General features: G+C 38.7%; 1 protein-coding gene across 11 annotated transcripts in view; it reads right to left on the reverse strand.

Annotated features, from left to right (window-relative positions):
* Spf45 (splicing factor 45) overlaps window positions 1-22659 on the reverse strand; it is a 234094-nt gene that overhangs the window by 98480 nt on the left and 112955 nt on the right. For all 11 annotated transcript variants that reach the window (XR_011392857.1, XM_070091882.1, XM_070091877.1 and 8 more), the window contains one exon: window positions 19130-19272. Coding sequence is in view for 10 of the 11 variants with exons in the window: in XM_070091882.1 (XP_069947983.1) it covers window positions 19130-19272 (143 nt within the window). In the remaining variant the exon portion in view is untranslated. The remainder of the gene's footprint in view (window positions 1-19129; window positions 19273-22659) is intronic.

Here is a 22659-nt window from a genome sequence, read left to right on the forward strand (position 1 = left end):
GTGCACTTAGGAGTCTGTGGAGACAAAGGACTTTGTCCTTGGAGGCAAAGAGGGGAATGTATGAGAGTATAGTTTTACCAACGCTCTTATATGGGTGTGAAGCGTGGGTGATGAATGTTGCAGCGAGGAGAAGGCTGGAGGCAGTGGAGATGTCATGTCTGAGGGCAATGTGTGGTGTGAATATAATGCAGAGAATTCGTAGTTTGGAAGTTAGGAGGAGGTGCGGGATTACCAAAACTGTTGTCCAGAGGGCTGAGGAAGGGTTGTTGAGGTGGTTCGGACATGTAGAGAGAATGGAGCGAAACAGAATGACTTCAAGAGTGTATCAGTCTGTAGTGGAAGGAAGGCGGGGTAGGGGTCGGCCTAGGAAGGGTTGGAGGGAGGGGGTAAAGGAGGTTTTGTGTGCGAGGGGCTTGGACTTCCAGCAGGCATGCGTGAGCGTGTTTGATAGGAGTGAATGGAGACAAATGGTTTTTAATACTTGACGTGCTGTTGGAGTGTGAGCAAAGTAACATTTATGAAGGGATTCAGGGAAACCGGCAGGCCGGACTTGAGTCCTGGAGATGGGAAGTACAGTGCCTGCACTCTGAAGGAGGGGTGTTAATGTTGCAGTTTAAAAACTGTAGTGTAAAGCACCCTTCTGGCAAGACAGTGATGGAGTGAATGATGGTGAAAGTTTTTCTTTTTCGGGCCACCCTGCCTTGGTGGGAATCGGCCGGTGTGATAATAAAAAAAAAAAAAATAATATAACTACCTTAGTTCATATATTCACAATTGTTAAAATAATCAAGGTGCTATTCTCAGGTGCTAAAGTGTAATAAGTTCACTATTTTGCCATTATATTCCAAAGCTCATTTATTTGATTACCACTTTATTGTTCACCACAACTTATATTAGTCCCTTTTATATTATAATTTTATATTATAATTCTAACTTTAAAGAATTACCTTTAAAGTACTACCTACTATCATATTCCCAAGCTCCATTATTTGATCATCACTTTATTTGTTCACCACAAATTATTTTAGTCCCTTTTATATTGTCTCCTTTATTTTAGCTTTAAAAAACTACCTTAGCTCATTATTTTTACATTTGTTAAATAATTCAGGTGCTATTTTTTAGCTTTAGAATATTTACTTTGTTTTATACTTAATTCTAACTATAGATTCACTACAAATCTTATGATTACAAGCATTGATCCTGATACCAACCTCTTATTGAATGACTTAAATGAATCAAACAGTTACTGTAATTACTACACAGCAGAACAATCAAAGGCACTTCTCAGAGCCAACAAAAACATAACTGTCTTTAACTACAATATCAGATCTTTAAGCAAGCATTATGATGACCTCATAGCATTACTAAATTCCTTGCATGCCAATATGTCCATCATTACACTAACTGAAACCTGGCTAAAGCCTGATACTACAGATGTCTATGCCATTCCTGGTTACACAGCCATACACAACTGTAGGACAGATCAACAAGGGGGTGGCACAGCTATATACTACTCGGACCAACTAGAATGTATCACTAATACTTGCACAAGGGATGAACATGGGGAATATATAATAGCTAAATTCAAATCCAAATACCTACAAAAACCTCTCACATTGATAAACATCTACAGAGTTCCACAGTCAAACATTAGCCAATTTAGTCAAAACCTAGGAAGTATGATAACTGATGCACGCATGAACAAAGATCACTTACTACTCTCAGGTGACTTCAATATAAATCTCCTGCAAGACCAGGACCCACACGTTACTGAATTCACAAACACAATGAGTAACTGCATGTTGCTACCAACAGTAACAAAACCTACAAGAGTTACAGAGACTAGTGTTTCCCTACTTGACCACATCTGGACCAACACCATATCCCCTTTAAAATCAGGCATAATTACAGATAATACCACAGACCACTACCCTACTTTCCTCATAACAACTCTTGGTAAAATACCCCAAGACACTACTAAAGTCACCTTCAGACTTCACAATGAGGCAGCCATTAATAACTTCACAACAGCAGTAACAAACATTGACTGGCACACTGAGCTAGAAATCTATACAGATATTGACGAATGTATTAATAATTTTCTAAAAAAGACCCAATACCACTATAACAAGCACTGCCCTAAAAAAACTAAACAGATGACAGCTAAGAGACTGAACAGTCCCCGGCTAACACCCAGCATTCTCAAATCCATAAATACAAAACACCGATATGAAAAGCAGTACAGAATGGGTCACATAACCAGAGACCAAACAAAACGTTACTCGTCAATCCTAACCAGCCTGATAAGAAGGGCAAAAAAATTGTATTATGAGAACAGATTATCCAACTTACGAGGTGATATAAAAAAGACCTCGGTGAGTATTGTTATTATTATTATCATTTCTAATATGGCGTCACTTGTGCAAGTCGTCTGCTACCACATCTCACATTTATGTTTATTTATTCTACTGTGGGGTGTATTTATCTTATTTATATGTTATGCATCGTGTTTATTATATAATTTTGAAAAAAATATCATGGATGGATTAATGAAAATGTGTATATTACCGTAATATACGACATTTAATGAGACTCGGTGAGTATTGTTGTTATTATTATTATCATTTCTAATATGGCGTCACTTGTGCAAGTCGTCTGCTACCACATCTCACATTTATGTTTATTTATTCTACTGTGGGGTGTATTTATCTTATTTATATGTTATGCATCGTGTTTATTATATAATTTTGAAAAAAATATCATGGATGGATTAATGAAAATGTGTATATTAACGTAATATACGACATTTAACCCTTTGAGGGTTTTGGTCGTACTAGTACGTCTTACGCGTAGGGGTTTTTGTCGTACTAGTACGCATAAATTCTAGCGGCCTCAAATCTCACAGGAAAAGACTGATAAGCCTAGATGTGAGAGAATGGGTCTGTGTGGTGGGTGTGCGCAGTAGGAAAAAAATCTGGGACCCAGTGGTGCATTGTGGGAATGCCATCATAGTACACAATTTCCACCGTGCCCTGTGGTAAGAAGTTCCTCACTCCTCGGCGAATTGGGACACTTTTGTTCCCCAGTGACAGTTCTAATACAGATGGAAGTGACAGTGAAGATGAGTTTCAAGGTTCTGGTGAGGTTTTGACCGAAACTAATGACCATAATATGGGTAATAGTGAGGAAAACCCAGACAACCCACAGCCTTCCACCTCTGGTGCTGGGCCATCTTGTTCACGTTCAGTTGTACCAGAATCAAAGAGGAAACTCCTATTATCCAAAATCCCAGACTCAGATGTGAGCATTGGTGATGATAGTGATAGTGATTATGAACTACAAGCTCTTCAAACTTGTTCCAAGAATGGAGGAGGAGGAGGAGGCAGAGGAGGAGGAGGCAGAGGAGGAGGAGGCAAGAGGAGGAGGAGGCAAGAGGAGGAGGAGGCAAGAGGAGGAGGAGGCAGAGGAGGAGGAGGAGGAGGAGGAGGAGGAGGAAGAAGAAGAGGAGGAGGAGGAGGAGGAAGAAGAGGAGGAGGAGGAGGAGGAGGAGGAAGAAGAAGAGGAGGAGGAGGAGGAAGAAGAAGAATACGTAATGATAACAATAATACATAATAATAATAATACATAATAATAATAATACATAATAATAATAATAGGTAATAATAATAATAATAATAATATGTAATAATAAATGTTCACCCATGACAGTAACAAGATAAGGGGAGATAACATCTGATAAGTGCTGACGTTTGATGAGGGTAAATGAGGGTAGAGCTGATGCCAAAAGATGAGATAAACATCTCCCTCCCTTTGTTTTTGCTGGTATACTAACATTTCTGTCTGTCTATTTGCCTGTCTGTCAAGCTCTCTGTCTATCCGTCTAGCTCTCAGAGAGCCACAAGACTGTGTCATCACTTTTACTCACATCTTCAAGCAGAGTATAGCACTTTGTCTGGGTTTCTTGGGTTATCCTAGGTAATTTATACTATGTATACTTGTATTTATGTGTACCTGTGAGACAGAGATAAAAAGACAGATAGAATGAGGGAGAAAGATAATTAGACAGAATGGAGGAAGGGAAGCAGCATCCGACCCCATTGTTTTGACAGGCGGGAGGGGGGAGTGAGTAATGAGACAATATGTCATTTTGACAGCTGCTGACTCCTGGTAATTTACACTATGGAGGAGGAGGAGAAGGAGAAGGAGGAAGAGTAGGGGGAAGAGGAAGAAGAGGAGGAGGAGGAAGAGGAGGAGGAGGAAGAGGAAGAGTAGGAGGAAGAGGAATAAGAGGAAGAGGAGGAGGAAGAGGAATAGTAGGAGGAAGATTAGGGGGAAGAGGAGGAAGAGGAAGAAGAGGAGGAGGAGGAGGAGGAGGAGGAAGAGTAGGAGGAAGAGGAAGAGTAGGAGGAAGAGGAAGAAGAGGAGGAGGAGGAAGAGGAGGAGGAGGAAGAGGAAGAGTAGGAGGAAGAGGAAGAGTATGAGGAAGAGTAGGGGGAAGAGGAGGAAGAGTAGGGGGAAGAGGAGGAAGAGGAAGAAGAGGAGGAAGAGGAAGAAGAGGAGGAGGAGGGTGGAACACTAGTACACTGGTACTGGTACACTAACATTTCTGTCTGTCTATTTGTCTGTCTGTCAAGCTCCCTGTCTATCTGTCTATCCGTCTAGCTCTCTGTCTCAGAGAGCCACAAGACTGTGTCATCACTTTTACTCACATCTTCAAGCAGAGTATAGCACTTTGTCTGGATTTCTTGGGTTATCCTAGGTAATTTATACTATGTATACTTGTATTTATGTGTACCTGTGAGACAGAGATAGACAGACAGATAGAAAGAGAGAGACAGATTGAAAGAGATAGAATGAGGGAGAAAGATAAAACACCATTGTGTATGACACCATGTTTCAGAGTTCCACAAGCTGCAGAACTAATAGGAATATGTTCAGTGACTGTATATTGGTATATATATTATAGAACAATAATAATAAACAATGTTTTGTATTGTTTGTTTTTGTAAACAAGTTTTGTAAACAATATATTGATAATTATGTTTGTGTGCTTATTGTGTTGTATACAACGAGTGTATATATGTACATTGCACCTTACTTTGGTCTCATAGGCCACATAAGTTATGTGAAAAAATAAAATAGTGAAAAAAACAACAAACCTTCAAATACAAGTAAACTAAAGTTTACCGGGTGAGCGGCAGTCGCCGCTGTTGCCATACGCGGCTCATTTTCTGCAAACTTCATGCATCCATATCTCCGTAAGTATTGATGGTAAATTTTTTTTGTTTATCCTATAATGTTTAGAAAAAAAACTCTATTTTTTCATAAGAAAAAATAATTTTTTTTTTTTTTAAATTTGGCCGACCCTGAGAACGAGTTTCAGAGAGGGCCTGTCGACCCTCAAAGGGTTAAATGACTCGATGATTATTATTATCATTACTAATATGACGTCTGGCGACATAAGACACTTACCAATTTTAATGTGTACCTGCATGCCAGCACAGTATGTAAGTTTATTTAGGTACAGGTATACATAAGTATAATTATCAGAGTATATATAAAATATGAAATAACTTTTAAAAACATTTGAAATTTTGGAGTTTCCAGACAAAATGGAGAGACTTAGTGCTTACTGAGCTCATGGAGAATGTAAACAAACAGGGTGGGGCACGGTGACCGTATTAGAAAGTCAGGTGGGGGAGCTGTATAGCGAGTTTTGGTCATAATTTGAAATGTCCGTATTAGCGGAACGCCGTAAAGTGAAACGCCATAAAGCGGGGCCTTCCTGTATATGTATATATATATATGTATATGTATATATATATATATGTATATATATATATATGTATATGTATATATATATTATATATATATAACATATATATATATAATATATATAATATAATATAAAATGATAATGGGAGCCCTTTGATTGAACTTTGTATAGAAAGGGGTTTAGTTATAGGTAATACATATTTTAAGAAAAAGAGGATAAATAAGTATACAAGATATGATGTAGGGCGAAATGACAGTAGTTTGTTGGATTATGTATTGGTAGATAAAAGACTGCTGAGTAGACTTCAGGATAGAAAGGGGTTTAGTTATAGGTAATACATATTTTAAGAAAAAGAGGATAAATAAGTATACAAGATATGATGTAGGGCAAAATGACAGTAGTTTGTTGGATTATATATTGGTAGATAAAAGACTGTTGAGTAGACTTCAGGATGTACATGTTTATAGAGGGGCCACAGATATATTAGATCACTTTCTAGTTATAGCTACACTGAGAGTAAAGGTAGATGGGATACAAGGAGAATAGAAGCATCAGGGAAGAGAAAGGTGAAGGTTTATAAACTAAAAGAGGAGGCAGTTAGGGTAAGATACAAACAGCTATTGGAGGATAGATGGGCTAATGAGAGCATAGGCAATGGGGTCGATGAGGTATGGGATAGGTTTAAAAATGTAGTGTTAGAGTGTTCAGCAGAAGTTTGTGGTTACAGGAAAGTGGGTGCGGGAGGGAAGAGGAGCGATTGGTGGAATGATGATGTAAAGAGAGTAGTAAGGGAGAAAAAGTTAGCATATGAGAAGTTTTTACAAAGTAGAAGTGATGCAAGGAGGGAAGAGTATATGGAGAAAAAGAGAGAGGTTAAGAGAGTGGTGAAGCAATGTAAAAAGAGAGCAAATGAGAGAGTGGGTGAGATGTTATCAACAAATTTTGTTGAAAATAAGAAAAAGTTTTGGAGTGAGATTAACAAGTTAAGGAAGCCTAGAGAACAAATGGATTTGTCAGTTAAAAATAGGAGAGGAGAGTTATTAAATGGAGAGTTAGAGGTATTGGGAAGATGGAGGGAATATTTTGAGGAATTGTTAAATGTTGATGAAGATAGGGAAGCTGTGATTTCGTGTATAGGGCAAGGAGGAATAACATCTTGTAGGAGTGAAGAAGAGCCAGTTGTGAGTGTGGGGGAAGTTCGTGAGGCAGTAGGTAAAATGAAAGGGGGTAAGGCAGCCGGGATTGATGGGATAAAGATAGAAATGTTAAAAGCAGGTGGGGATATAGTTTTGGAGTGGTTGGTGCAATTATTTAATAAATGTATGGAAGAGGGTAAGGTACCTAGGGATTGGCAGAGAGCATGCATAGTTCCTTTGTATAAAGGCAAAGGGGACAAAAGAGAGTGCAAAAATTATAGGGGGATAAGTCTGTTGAGTATACCTGGTAAAGTGTATGGTAGAGTTATTATTGAAAGAATTAAAAGTAAGACGGAGAATAGGATAGCAGATGAACAAGGAGGCTTTAGGAAAGGTAGGGGGTGTGTGGACCAGGTGTTTACAGTGAAACATATAAGTGAACAGTATTTAGATAAGGCTAAAGAGGTCTTTGTGGCATTTATGGATTTGGAAAAGGCGTATGACAGGGTGGATAGGGGGGCAATGTGGCAGATGTTGCAGGTGTATGGTGTAGGAGGTAGGTTACTGAAAGCAGTGAAGAGTTTTTACGAGGATAGTGAGGCTCAAGTTAGAGTACATAGGAAAGAGGGAAATTATTTCCCAGTAAAAGTAGGCCTTAGACAAGGATGTGTGATGTCACCGTGGTTGTTTAATATATTTATAGATGGGGTTGTAAGAGAAGTAAATGCGAGGGTCTTGACAAGAGGCGTGGAGTTAAAAGATAAAGAATCACACATAAAGTGGGAGTTGTCACAATTGCTCTTTGCTGATGACACTGTGCTCTTGGGAGATTCTGAAGAGAAGTTGCAGAGATTGGTGGATGAATTTGGTAGGGTGTGCAAAAGAAGAAAATTAAAAGTGAATACAGGAAAGAGTAAGGTTATGAGGATAACAAAAAGATTAGGTGATGAAAGATTGGATATCAGATTGGAGGGAGAGAGTATGGAGGAGGTGAATGTATTCAGATATTTGGGAGTGGATGTGTCAGCGGATGGGTCTATGAAGGATGAGGTGAATCATAGAATTGATGAGGGGAAAAGGGTGAGTGGTGCACTTAGGAGTCTGTGGAGACAAAGAACTTTGTCCTTGGAGGCAAAGAGGGGAATGTATAATAGTATAGTTTTACCAACACTCTTATATGGGTGTGAAGCATGGGTGATGAATGTTGCAGCGAGGAGAAGGCTGGAGGCAGTGGAGATGTCATGTCTGAGGTCAATGTGTGGTGTGAATATAATGCAGAGAATTCGTAGTTTGGAAGTTAGGAGGAGGTGCGGGATTACCAAAACTGTTGTCCAGAGGGCTGAGGAAGGGTTGTTGAGGTGGTTCGGACATGTAGAGAGAATGGAGCGAAACAGAATGACTTCAAGAGTGTATCAGTCTGTAGTGGAAGGAAGGCGGCGTAGGGGTAGACCTAGGAAAGGTTGGAGGGAGGGGGTAAAGGAGGTTTTGTGTGCGAGGGGCTTGGACTTCCAGCAGGCGTGCATGAGCGTGTTTGATAGGAGTGAATGGAGACGAATGGTTTTTAATACTTGACGTGCTGTTGGAGTGTGAGCAAAGTAACATTTATGAAGGGGTTCAGGGAAACCGGCAGGCCGGACTTGAGTCCTGGAGATGGGATGTGCAGTGCCTACACTCTGAAGGAGGGGTGTTAATGTTGCAGTTTAAAAACTGTAGTGTAAAGGACCCTTCTGGCAAGACAGTGATGGAGTGAATGATGGTGAAAGTTTTTCTTTTTCGGGCCACCCTGCCTTGGTGGGAATCGGCCAGTGTGATAATAAAAAAAAAAATAAACATGTACATGTGTTTATATATATATATATATATATATATATATCTTCTTTCTTTCAACACATCGGCCGTATCCCACCAAGGCAGGGTGGCCCAAAAGGAAAAACGAAAGTTTCTCCTTTTACATTTAGTAATATATACAGGAGAAGAGGTTACTAGCCCCTTGTTCCCGGCATTTTAGTCGCCTCTTACAACACGCATGGCTTACGGAGGAAGAATTCTGTTCCACTTCCCCATGGAGGTAAGAGGAAATAAACAAGAACAAGAACTAGAAAGAAAATAGAAGAAAACCCAGAGGGGTGTGTGTGTGTATATATATGCTTGTACATGTATGTGTAGTGTGACCTAAATGCAAGTAGAAGTAGCAAGACATACATGAAATCTTGCATGTTTATGAGACAGACAAAAGACACCAGCAATAGTACCATCATGTAAAACAATTACAGGCTTTCGTTGTACACTCACTTGGCAAGACGGTAGTACCTCCCTGGGTGGTTGCTGTTTACCAACCTACTACCTAGAATATATATATATATATATATTCAGTGGACCCCCGCATAGCGACCTTAATCCGTGCAAGAGGGCTGGCTGTTATGCGAAATGTTCGCTATGTGAATGAATTTTCCCCATAAGAAATAATGGAAATAAAATTAATCCGTGCAAGACACCCAAAAGTATGAAAAAAAATTTTTTTTACCACAAAAAAATGTTAATTTTAGTACACACAAACTGAAAAAGGCATGCACAATTACATGACACTTACTTTTATTGAAGATCTGGTGATGATTGATGGGATGGGAGGAGGGGAGAGAGAGTGTTAGTGTTTAGAAGGGGAATCCCCTTCCATTAAGACTTGAGGAGGCAAGTCCTTTTCTGGGGTTACTTCCCTTCTTCTTTTAATGCCACTAGGACCAGCTTCAGAGTCACTGGACTTCTTTCGCACAACATATCTGTCCATAGTGGCCTGTACCTCTCGTTCCTTTATGATTTGTCTAAAGTGGTTCACAACATTGTCATTGTAACAGTCACCAGCACGGCTTGCAATAGCTGTGTGAGGGTGATTTTCATCAAAAAAGGTTTGCACTTCAAGCCATTTTGCACACATTTCCTTAATCTTTGAAGTAGGCAATTCCTTCAATTTCTCTCTCCCCTCCTTTGAACCAGTTTCTGCAGGTCTGGCCTCTTGCTCTTGAAGTTGATCTATCAGCTCATCAGTGGTTAGTTCTTCATTGTCCTCCTCCACCAACTCTTCCACATCATCCCCACTAACCTCCAACCCCAAGGACTTCCCCAATGCCACAATTGATTCCTCAACTGGTATACTCCTCTCAGGGTTAGCCTCAAACCCTTCAAAATCCCTTTTGTCTACACATTCTGGCCACAGTTTCTTCCAAGCAGAGTTCAAGGTTCTCTTAGTCACTCCCTCCCAAGCCTTACCTATAAGGTTTACACAATTGAGGATATTAAAGTGATCCTTCCAAAACTCTTTTAGAGTCAATCGAGTGTCTGTGGTCACTTCAAAGCACTTTTGAAACAGAGCTTTTGTGTACAGTTTCTTGAAGTTGGAAATGACCTGCTGGTCCATGGGCTGCAGGAGAGGAGTGGTATTAGGAGGCAAAAACTTCACCTTAATGAAGCTCATGTCCCCATAAAGTCGCTCTGCCACGTCTGTAGGATGACCAGGGGCATTGTCTAACACCAGGAGGCACTTAAGTTCTAATTTCTTTTCAGTTAGGTAATCTTTGACATTGGGGGCAAATGCATGGTGTAACCAGTTATAGAAAAAGTCCCTAGTGACCCATGCCTTACTGTTTGATCTCCACAGCACACACAAATTATCCTTGAGGACATTCTTTTGCCTGAACGCTCTGGGAGTTTCAGAGTGATACACTAATAAAGGCTTAACTTTGCAATCACCACTAGCATTGGCACACATCAACAAAGTAAGCCTGTCTTTCATAGGCTTATGTCCTGGGAGTGCCTTTTCCTCCTGAGTAATGTAGGTCCTGCTTGGCATTTTCTTCCAGAACAGGCCTGTTTCATCACAATTAAACACTTGTTCAGGTTTCAGTCCTTCAGTTTCTATGTACTCCTTGAATTCCTGCACATATTTTTCAGCCGCTTTGTGGTCCGAACTGGCAGCCTCACCATGCCTTATCACACTATGGATGCCACTACGCTTCTTAAATCTCTCAAACCAACCTTTGCTGGCCTTAAATTCACTCACATCATCACTAGTTGCAGGCATTTTTTTAATTAAATCCTCATGCAACTTCCTAGCCTTTTCACATATGATCGCTTGAGAGACGCTATCTCCTGCTAGCTGTTTTTCATTTATCCACACCAATAAGAGTCTCTCAACATCTTCCATCACTTGCGATCTTTGTTTCGAAAACACAGTTAAACCTTTGGCAAGAACAGCTTCCTTGATTGCCGTTTTCTTGGCCACAATAGAAGAGATGGTTGATTTGGGTTTCTTGTACAACCTGACCAGGTCGGTGATACGCACTCCACTTTCATACTTATCAATGATCTCTTTCTTCATTTCTATAGGAATTCTAACCCTTATTGCTGTAGGGTTGGAACTAGAAGCTTTCTTGGGGCCCATGGTCACTTATTTTCCAGAAACAGCACCGAAAACACTGTAATAATACGAAATATTCCGATTGTATGCTTGAATGTTACCGCGGAGGCTGGCTGGTAAACAATGCCACCGGCGGAACATATGAGGCTGGCTCAGGCCGCACATTGGACGCGTCTCGGACGAAGGCCGCTGAGCGGGTTTTTGGGCGCTATGCGGGGCAAAATTTTAGCGATCAAAGCGTCCGCTATGCGGATTGTCCGTTATGCAAGGCGTCCGTTATGCGGGGGTCCACTGTATATATATATATATATATATATATATATATATAATATATATATATATATATATATATATATATATATATATATATATTATTATATATATATATATATATATATATATATATTATTATATATATATATATATATATATATATATATATATATATATATATATATATGTCGTGCCGAATATGTAAAACTGGTCAATTAGCAAGAACTCATTTAAAATTAAATCCTTTCTAAAATTTTCTCTTATACGTTTAAAGATATATTTTTTTCATTAATGTTTATGTAAAAATTTTTAATTTTGCATCAAAAGAATTTTAGAAAACTTACCTAACCTAATTATAACAAGAACAATTTATTTTAACCTAACCCAACTAAATATTTTTTAGATTTGTTTACAATAATTTAATACTAAACAAACACAGTGAAATATATTTTTTTTCGTTAGGTTCAGAATGATTTTGGCGAAATTATTGCGTACAAAAATTTTCACTTGTCCTATATGGCAAGATGAACGTTGCTATTTAAGCCAAGATCGCAAATTCTGCCTATTCGGCACGACATATATATATATATATATATATATATATATATATATATATATATATATATATATATATATATATATATATATATATATATTTATTTCAACAAGTCGGTCGTCTCCCACCGAGGCAGGGTGACCCAAAAAAAGAAAGAAAATCCCCAAAAAGAAAATACTTTCATCATCATTCAACACTTTCACCACACTCACACATTATCACTGCTTTTGCAGAGGTGCTCAGAATATAACAGTTTAGAAGCATATACGTATAGAGATACACAACATATCCCTCCAAACTGCCAATATCCCAAACCCCTCCTTTAAAGTGCAGGCATTGTACTTCCCATTTCCAGGACTCAAGTCCGACTATATGAAAATAACCGGTTTCCCTGAATCCCTTCACTAAATATTACCCTGCACACACTCCAACAGATCGTCAGGTCCCAAGTATCATTCGTCTCCATTCACTCCTATCTAACACGCTCATGCACGCTTGCTGGAAGTCCAAGCCCCTCACCCACAAAACCTCCTTAACCCCCTCTCTCCAACCCTTTCGAGGACGACCCCTACCCTCCTTCCTTCCCCTATAGATTTATATGCTTTCCATGTCATTCTACTTTGATCCATTCTCTCTAAATGACCAAACCACCTCAACAACCCCTCTTCTGCCCTCTGACTAATGCTTTTATTAACTCCACACCTTCTCCTAATTTCCACACTCCGAATTTTCTGCATAATATTTACACCACACATTGCCCTTAGACAGGACATCTCCACTGCCTCCAACCGTCTCCTCGCTGCTGCATTTACCACCCAAGCTTCACATCCATATAAGAGTGTTGGTACTACTATACTTTCATACATTCCCTTCTTTGCCTCCATAGATAACGTTTTTTGACTCCACATATACCTCAACGCACCACTCACCTTTTTTCCCTCATCAATTCTATGATTAACCTCATCCTTCATAAATCCATCCGCCGACACGTCAACTCCCAAGTATCTGAAAACATTCACTTCTTCCATACTCCTCCTCCCCAATTTGATATCCAATTTTTCTTTATCTAAATCATTTGATACCCTCATCACCTTACTCTTTTCTATGTTCACTTTCAACTTTCTACCTTTACACACATTCTCAAACTCATCCACTAACCTTTGCAATTTTTCTTTAGAATCTCCCATAAGCACAGTATCATCAGCAAAAAGTAACTGTGTCAATTCCCATTTTGAATTTGATTCCCCATAATTTAATCCCACCCCTCTCCCGAACACCCTAGCATTTACTTCTTTTACAACCCCATCTATAAATATATTAAACAACCATGGTGACATTACACATCCCTGTCTAAGACCTACTTTTACCGGGAAGTATTCTCCCTCTCTTCTACACACCCTAACCTGAGCCTCACTATCCTCATAAAAGCTCTTTACAGCATTTAGTAACTTACCACCTATTCCATATACTTGCAACATCTGCCACATTGCTCCTCTATCCACTCTATCATATGCCTTTTCTAAATCCATAAATGCAATAAAAACTTCCCTACCTTTATCTAAATACTGTTCACATATATGCTTCAATGTAAACACTTGATCTACACATCCCCTACCCACTCTGAAACCTCCTTGTTCGTCCGCAATTCTACATTCTGTCTTACTTCTAATTCTTTCAATTATAACCCTACCGTATACTTTTCCTGGTATACTCAGTAAACTTATTCCTCTATAATTTTTACAATCTCTTTTGTCCCCTTTCAATTTATATAAAGGGACTATACATACTCTCCGCCAATCCCTAGGTACGTTCCCCTCTTTCATACATTTATTAAACAAAAGTACCAACCACTCCAACACTATATCCCCCCCTGCTTTTAACATTTCTGTCATGATCCCATCAGTTCCAGCTGCTTTACCCCCTTTCATTCTACGTAATGCCTCACGTACCTCCACCACACTTACAGTCTGCTCTTCTTCACTCCTAAAAGATGGTATACCTCCCTGGCCAGTGCATGAAATTACCGCCTCCCTTTCTTCCTTAACATTTAAAAGTTCCTCAAAATATTCTCGCCATCTACCTAATACCTCCCTCTCCCCATCTACTAACTCCCCTACTCTGTTTTTAACTGACAAATCCATACTTTCCCTAGGCTTTCTTAACTTGTTTAACTCACTCCAAAATTTTTTCTTATTTTCATTAAAATTTCTTGACAGTGCCTCTCCCATTCTTTCATCTGCTCTCCTTTTGCACTCTCTCACCACTCTCTTCACCTTTCTTTTACTCTCCATATACTCTGCTCTTCTTATAACACTTCTGCTTTGTAAAAACCTCTCGTAAGCTACCTTTTTCTCTTTTATCACACCCTTTACTTCATCATTCCACCAATCACTCCTCTTTCCTCCTGCCCCCACCCTCCTATAACCACAAACTTCTGCCCCACATTCTAATACTGCATTTTTAAAACTATTCCAACCCTCTTCAACCCCCCCCACTACTCATCTTTGCACTAGCCCACCTTTCTGCCAATAGTCGCTTATATCTCGCGCGAACTTCCTCCTCCTTTAGTTTATACACTTTCACCTCCCTCTTACTTGTTGTTGCCACCTTCCTCTTTTCCCATCTACCTCTTACTCTAACTGTAGCTACAACTAAATAATGATCCGATATATCAGTTGCCCCTCTATAAACATGTACATCCTGGAGCCTACCCATCAACCTTTTATCCACCAATACATAATCTAACAAACTACTTTCATTACGTGCTACATCATACCTTGTATATTTATTTATCCTCTTTTTCATAAAATATGTATTACTTATTACCAAATTTCTTTCTACACATAGCTCAATTAAAGGCTCCCCATTTACATTTACCCCTGGCACCCCAAAATTACCTACTACTCCCTCCATAACATTTTTACCCACTTTAGCATTGAAATCCCCAACCACCATTACTCTCACACTTGATTCAAAACTCCCCACGCATTCACTCAACATTTCCCAGAATCTCTCTCTCTCCTCTACACTTCTCTCTTCTCCAGGTGCATACACGCTTACTATAACCCACTTTTCACATCCAATCTTTATTTTACTCCACATAATCCTTGAATTTATACATTTGTAGTCCCTCTTTTCCTGCCATAGCTTATCCTTCAACATTATTGCTACTCCTTCTTTAGCTCTAACTCTATTTGAAACCCCTGACCTAATCCCATTTATTCCTCTCCATTGAAACTCTCCCACCCCCTTCAGCTTTGTTTCACTTAAAGCCAGGACATCCAGTTTCTTCTCATTCATAACATCCACAATCATCTCTTTCTTATCATTTGCACAACATCCACGCACATTCAGACTTCCCACTTTGACAATTTTCTTCTTCTTATTCTTTTTAGTAATCTTTACAGGAAAAGGGGTTACTAGCCCATTGTTCCCGGCATTTTAGTTGACTTTTACAACATGCATGGCTTACGGAGGAAAGATTCTTATTCCACTTCCCCATGGATATAAAAGGAAAAGTAATAAGACCAAGAACTATTAAGATAAAATCAAAGAAAACTCAGATGAGTGTGTATAAATAAACGTGTACATGTATGTGTAGTGTGACCTAAGTGTAAGTAGAAGTAGCAAGACGTACCTGTAATCTTGCATATTTATGAGACAGACAAAAGACACCAGCAATCCTACCATCATGTAAAACAATTACAGGCTTTCGTTTTACACTCACTTGGCAGGACGGTAGTACCTCCCTGGGTGGTTGCTGTCTACCAACCTACTACCTTTAATATATATATATATATATATATATATATATATATATATATATATATATATATATATATATATATATATATATATATATATATATATATATATATATATATATATATATTATATATATATATATATATATATTATATATATATATATATATATATTTATATATTTTTTTTTTTGTTTTTTTTTTTTTTCAACAAGTCAGCCGTCTCCCACCGAGGCAGGGTGACCCAAAAAAGAAAGAAAATCCCCAAAAAGAAAATACTTTCATCATCATTCAACACTTTCACCACGCTCGCACATTATCACTGTTTTTGCAGAGGTGCTCAGAATACAACAGTCTAGAAGCATACACATATAAAGATACACAACATATCCCTCCAAACTGCCAATATCCCAAACCCCTCCTTTAAAGTGCAGGCATTGTACTTCCCATTTCCAGGACTCAAGTCCGACTATATGAAAATAACCGGTTTCCCTGAATCCCTTCACTAAATATTACCCTGCGCACACTCCAACAGATCGTCAGGTCCCAAGTACCATTCGTCTCCATTCACTCCTATCTAACACGCTCACGCACGCTTGCTGGAAGTCCAAGCCCCTTACCCACAAAACCTCCTTTACCCCCTCTCTCCAACCCTTTCGACGACGACCCCTACCCCGCCTTCCTTCCCCTATAGATTTATATGCTTTCCATGTCATTCTACTTTGATCCATTCTCTCTAAATGACCAAACTACCTCAACAACCCCTCTTCTGCCCTCTGACTAATACTTTTATTAACTCCACACCTTCTCCTAATTTCCACACTCCGAATTTTCTGCATAATATTTACACCACACATTGCCCTTAAACAGGACATCTCCACTGCCTCCAACCGTCTCTTCGCTACTGCATTTACCACCCAAGCTTCACACCCATATAAGATTGTTGGTACTACTATACTTTCATACATTCCCTTCTTTGCCTCCATAGATAACGTTTTTTGACTCCACATATACCTCAACGCACCACTCACCTTTTTTCCCTCATCAATTCTATGATTAACCTCATCCTTCATAAATCCATCTGCCGACACGTCAACTCCCAAGTATCTGAAAACATTCACTTCTTCCATACTCCTCCTCCCCAATTTGATATCCAATTTTTCTTTATCTAAATCATTTGACACCCTCATCACCTTACTCTTTTCTATGTTCACTTTCAACTTTCTACCTTTACACACATTCCCAAACTCATCCACTAACCTTTGCAATTTTTCTTTAGAATCTCCCATAAGCACAGTATCATCAGCAAAAAGTAACTGTGTCAATTCCCATTTTGAATTTGATTCCCCATAATGTAATCCCACCCCTCTCCCAAACACCCTAGCATTTACTTCCTTAACAACCCCATCTATAAATATATTAAACAACCATGGTGACATTACACATCCCTGTCTAAGACCTACTTTTACCGGGAAGTAGTCTCCCTCTCTTCTACACACCCTAACCTGAGCCTCCCTATCCTCATAAAAACTCTTTACAGCATTTAGTAACTTACCACCTATTCCATATACTTGCAACATCTGCCACATTGCTCCTCTATCCACTCTATCATATGCCTTTTCTAAATCCATAAATGCAATAAAAACTTCCCTATCTTTATCTAAATACTGTTCACATATATGCTTCAATGTAAACACCTGATCTACACATCCCCTACCCACTCTAAAACCTCCTTGCTCATCCGCAATCCTACATTCTGTCTTACCTCTAATTCTTTCAATTATAACCCTACCGTACACTTTTCCTGGTATACTCAGTAAGCTTATTCCTCTATAATTTTTACAGTCTCTTTTGTCCCCTTTCCCTTTATATAAAGGGACTATACATGCTCTCTGCCAATCCCTAGGTACCTTCCCCTCTTTCATACATTTATTAAACAAAAGTACCAACCACTCCAACACTATATCCCCCCCTGCTTTTAACATTTCTGTCATGATCCCATCAGTTCCAGCTGCTTTACCCCCTTTCATTTTACGTAATGCCTCACGTACCTCCCCCACACTTACATTCTGCTCTTCTTCACTCCTAAAAGATGGTATACCTCCCTGACCAGTGCATGAAATTACTGCCTCTGTTTCTTCCTTAACATTTAAAAGTTCCTCAAAATATTCTCGCCATCTTCCCAATACCTCCATCTCCCCATCTACTAACTCCCCTACTCTGTTTTTAACTGACAAATCCATATTTTCCCTAGGCTTTCTTAACTTGTTTAACTCACTCCAAAATTTTTTCTTATTTTCATTAAAATTTCTTGACAGTGCCTCTCCCACTCTATCATCTGCTCTCCTTTTGCACTCTCTCACCACTCTCTTTACCTTTCTTTTACTCTCCATATACTCTGCTCTTCTTATAACACTTCTGCTTTGTAAAAACCTCTCATAAGCTACCTTTTTCTCTTTTATCACACCCTTTACTTCATCATTCCACCAATCACTCCTCTTTCCTCCTGCCCCCACCCTCCTATAACCACAAACTTCTGCCCCACATTCTAATACTGCATTTTTAAAACTATTCCAACCCTCTTCAACCCCCCCACTACTCATCTTTGCACTAGCCCACGTTTCTGCCAATAGTCGCTTATATCTCACCCGAACTTCCTCCTCCCTTAGTTTATACACTTTCACCTCCCTCTTACTTGTTGTTGCCACCTTCCTCTTTTCCCATCTACCTCTTACTCTAACTGTAGCTACAACTAAATAATGATCCGATATATCAGTTGCCCCTCTATAAACATGTACATCCTGGAGCCTACCCATATATATATATATATATATATATAGGTAGTAGGTTGGTAGACAGCAACCACCCATATATATATATATATATATATATATATATATATATATATATATATATATATATATATATATATATATATATATATATATATATATATATATATGTATGTATGTATGTATGTATACTTGTACACGCATGTGTAGAGTGACCTAAGTGCAAGTAGAAGTAGCAAGACATACCTGAAATCTTGCATGTTCATGAGACAGGCAACAATACAAGCAATCCTGCCATCATGTAAAACAATTACAGGTTTCTGTTTCACACTCAGTTGGCAGGACGGTAGTACCTCCCTGGGCAGTTGCTGTCTACCAACCTAACTTAGAAGAGTATATCATCCAATATTAATGTACCATACCTTAAAACCATATTTTGCCATAATTTTTGCAGCAATGGTACTCCCAAGACCAGTAAAATTAGGTCCTTTATTTGCACCAGCTGGAGATGTAGTTCCATCATCTGCCCCCAAGGATGGGGGTGGTGCAATGGCGGCACCTGCCCCTGTTGAATGAAAAAAATATAAATACAGAACAATTTTTTTATATATCTATAGCCTACATACATGTATTATGGTGTATTTATGCATATGAGAGAGAGAGAGAGAGAGAGAGAGAGAGAGAGAGAGAGAGAGAGAGAGAGAGAGAGAGAGAGAGAGAGAGAGAGAGAGAGAGAGAGAGAGAGAGAGAGAGAGAGAGAGAAAGTGAGAAAGTGAGAAAGTGAGAAAGTGAGAAAGTGAGAAAGTGAGAAAGTGATAAAGTGAGAAAGTGAGAAAGTGAGAAAGTGAGAAAGTGAGAAAGTGAGTGAGTGAGTGAGTGAGTGAGTGTGTGTGTGAGTGAGTGAGTGAGTGTGTGTGTGAGTGAGTGAGTGTGTGTGTGAGTGAGTGTGTGTGTGTGTGTGTGTGTGTGTGTGTGTGTGTGTGTGTGTGTGTGTGTGTGTGTGTGTGTGTGTGTGTGTGTGTGTGTGTGTACTCACCTAATTGTGGTTGCAGGGGTTGAGACGTGTGTGTGTGCATGCACACATACACACACATGTATCACTGTGCACCTGTACCTTACACAGTACGCCTGTGTCTGTGTATACTCCACTATGTATACTCCACTATGCAGTTGTATCTTACATAGTTCTGTCATATTTTAATAGAAATAGCATAGTGTGTATGCCACTATGCTATCCCTATTAAAGTATGAAATGTTACCCTTTAGTAGTTTTCATATAACAGGAGCACATTCCAAACATACATTTTCTTTTTTTTTTCTTTTAACACACTAATAGTCTCCCACCACAGTAAGGTGACCCAAAAAAGAGAAACACTTTCACCATCACTTACTCAATCACTGTCTTGCCAAAGGCATTCTTGATACTACAGTTCATGTGCCGCTCCAAACTACAAATATCCTCACCCCTCCAGAGTGCAGGCACTGTAGTTTCCACCTCCAGGACTCAAGTCTGGTTAACCAGTTTCCCCTGAATCACTTCATTAAATATTACCTTTCTCATACTCCAACAACACATGTTATATTATCTATATGAACAAACTTTTTTTTTTTAAATCCACAAGATAAAAAAACACCGTTTTACAAGACTGGATGATATCTGATAGTATCCATGGAAAGTCCCTGATTATGCATTATAGCCATAATAAACATTGCTCCTATGCATATACAATGAATATAGTAAACATGAACACATGAGAGTAGATTAAAATAGTATTAAAATATATGACAATGTGAATAAATGAAATTAGAGTCCAGAACATTGGATACATTCTCAGATACAGTTTTTTATGTTAGGTGACACGTAATACAATACTGTAACTTAAAAACTATAGAATAATTATTAATTTAAGTAACAAAGCTCAATACAGATTATTAAAGCAGTAATGCTCATATGGGAAAGCAAATACAAAACATTTAATGATATCTACAAAAAAAAGATTGGGCAAGTGATATGATTTCAGTCGTTAAGCGCAGAATGCTTGCTTTAGCTTCATTTTAAAATAAGACTATTTTTCTTAAGCTATTACATATTTTTGGTCCTTAAATTTGCATAGAATTTCTATGGATATTCCATCAAATATGAGGGATATCAAACAGGCATTTGTATCAAATACGAGGAATATCAAATAGGTATTTGTTTGACAGAACTCGGGCAATTCCTCTACGAATTGCCTGAGTTTTGTCAGTATTATAGTGTAATGTTTTGAACATGTAGATTGAGCAGTAGTATGTACAAACAGCATTTATATTTAGTAGGTTTATGGAATGACAGAGTTTGTGTTTGTGATTGTTTTGAGAGCTACCTTCTGTTAACTTCTAACTGTACTGAGGTGTGTAGCCAAAGTGGGTCCCCAAGCACAGATTCAATGTGTGAAGTACAGTAGTGTGCAAATTAATTGGGACAGGAGTAAATTTCTCGATTATCTCATAGTATGTTTTAGCCTCCAGCTTAATTATTGTAGTTTGGGCTCTTTTCTTTTCAGAAGGGTTTGCTACCGACTTCTGGCAACCATCCAGCTGTGGTGTTACCCTGCGACTCATCAGTGCTACAACAGCTGCTGTTCTGTAAGGCTATTCCTGCAAGCGTGCTCCATGCATGAATGTGGTTTTGCCAAATTCTCCCTTCAATTCGTGATTACTGCTGAAATTCACGAGGGGGTGTTAAACCTAGGAAGCGTGAAAGTATTGTAGCTCTTACAGAAGATGCTGATTTGAATATCAGACAGATCACCGAAAATTTGAACCTAGCAGAGTTGGCTGTTGGTCATATTCTGAAGACAGCTAACAGCACTGGTGATTATGAAGCACAGTGTCAAGGAAGATGCGGAAAAAAACAATGAAAAGGTTATCAAAAGAAATAGTGTGAAGGACCCCAAGAAAACCAGCATAGATCTACAGAGAAACCTGGCTTCAGCTGGCATAAATGTTGATTCTTCCACTGTTTGATGAAGGTTCTTTAAAGATGGCAGAACTGTCAGAAAGCTGGTAAAGAAACAATTACTGACTGCTGCTATGAAAAAAAAAATGGCTGTGGTAGGTACTTGATCATAAGGGATGCATGACATATGAATGGAGAAAAGTTATATTTTCAGATGAGCCACATTCTGAAATACACAAGTACAGATCAGTGGTAATGAGAGGGAGCAAAGGCAAACCTCTTCAGAATGGACACATTCAACAAGTGCCAAAACACCCACCTAAGATGTTGTTTTGGGGTAGTTTTACTACTAAATGCCCTGGACAGCTTGTTATTGTTAACCTTTTGAGCATCAAGACCCCTGCTCACAAACTTGCTCATAGTGTCAAAGAGCCCCCCCCCCCCCCAATTCTTATGAAATGATAATCTTTTCCCGAAGTTAATGAAACCAAAAGTTTAAAATTTGATGGAAAACTTACAGAATTACGCTATTGCGAAGTTAGTGGTCTCGGCAATATTTATGCATCGGTGATTTTGACAACTCTGAGCCCTATTTTCGGCCAATTCCTTTGCTTCACTCAACCAAACTCAAAATTCTTTCACTAGAACTCCTTTTATTCTATTGAGTACAAGAAACTGCCTGTTTACCTATTTCAACTACACAAAAAAGTGATCAGAAATTGCTAATTTGGCCAATTTCACACAAAATTCAGGAAAGGCCAATTTCAAAACAGGGGCCAGAATAAACAATGCAAACATTCCTGGCACTAAAATAACATTTTATCTGTTCATAAGTCACATCTCCAGGCCCTTCTTATACTATGCTTGCTTTTCATTTTGAATTTTCATTCACACAAAAAATAGATGATTTACTGTTATTCAGACTACTGCATAATTGTAATAGTTGTATAAATAATATCAGCGCATTTATGAATGCATATTAGACCCACCAGTTGACATGTATTAGATGCATGA

Source organism: Cherax quadricarinatus, chromosome 3 (genome assembly GCF_038502225.1).
Source record: "Cherax quadricarinatus isolate ZL_2023a chromosome 3, ASM3850222v1, whole genome shotgun sequence".
NCBI lineage: Eukaryota > Metazoa > Arthropoda > Malacostraca > Decapoda > Parastacidae > Cherax > Cherax quadricarinatus.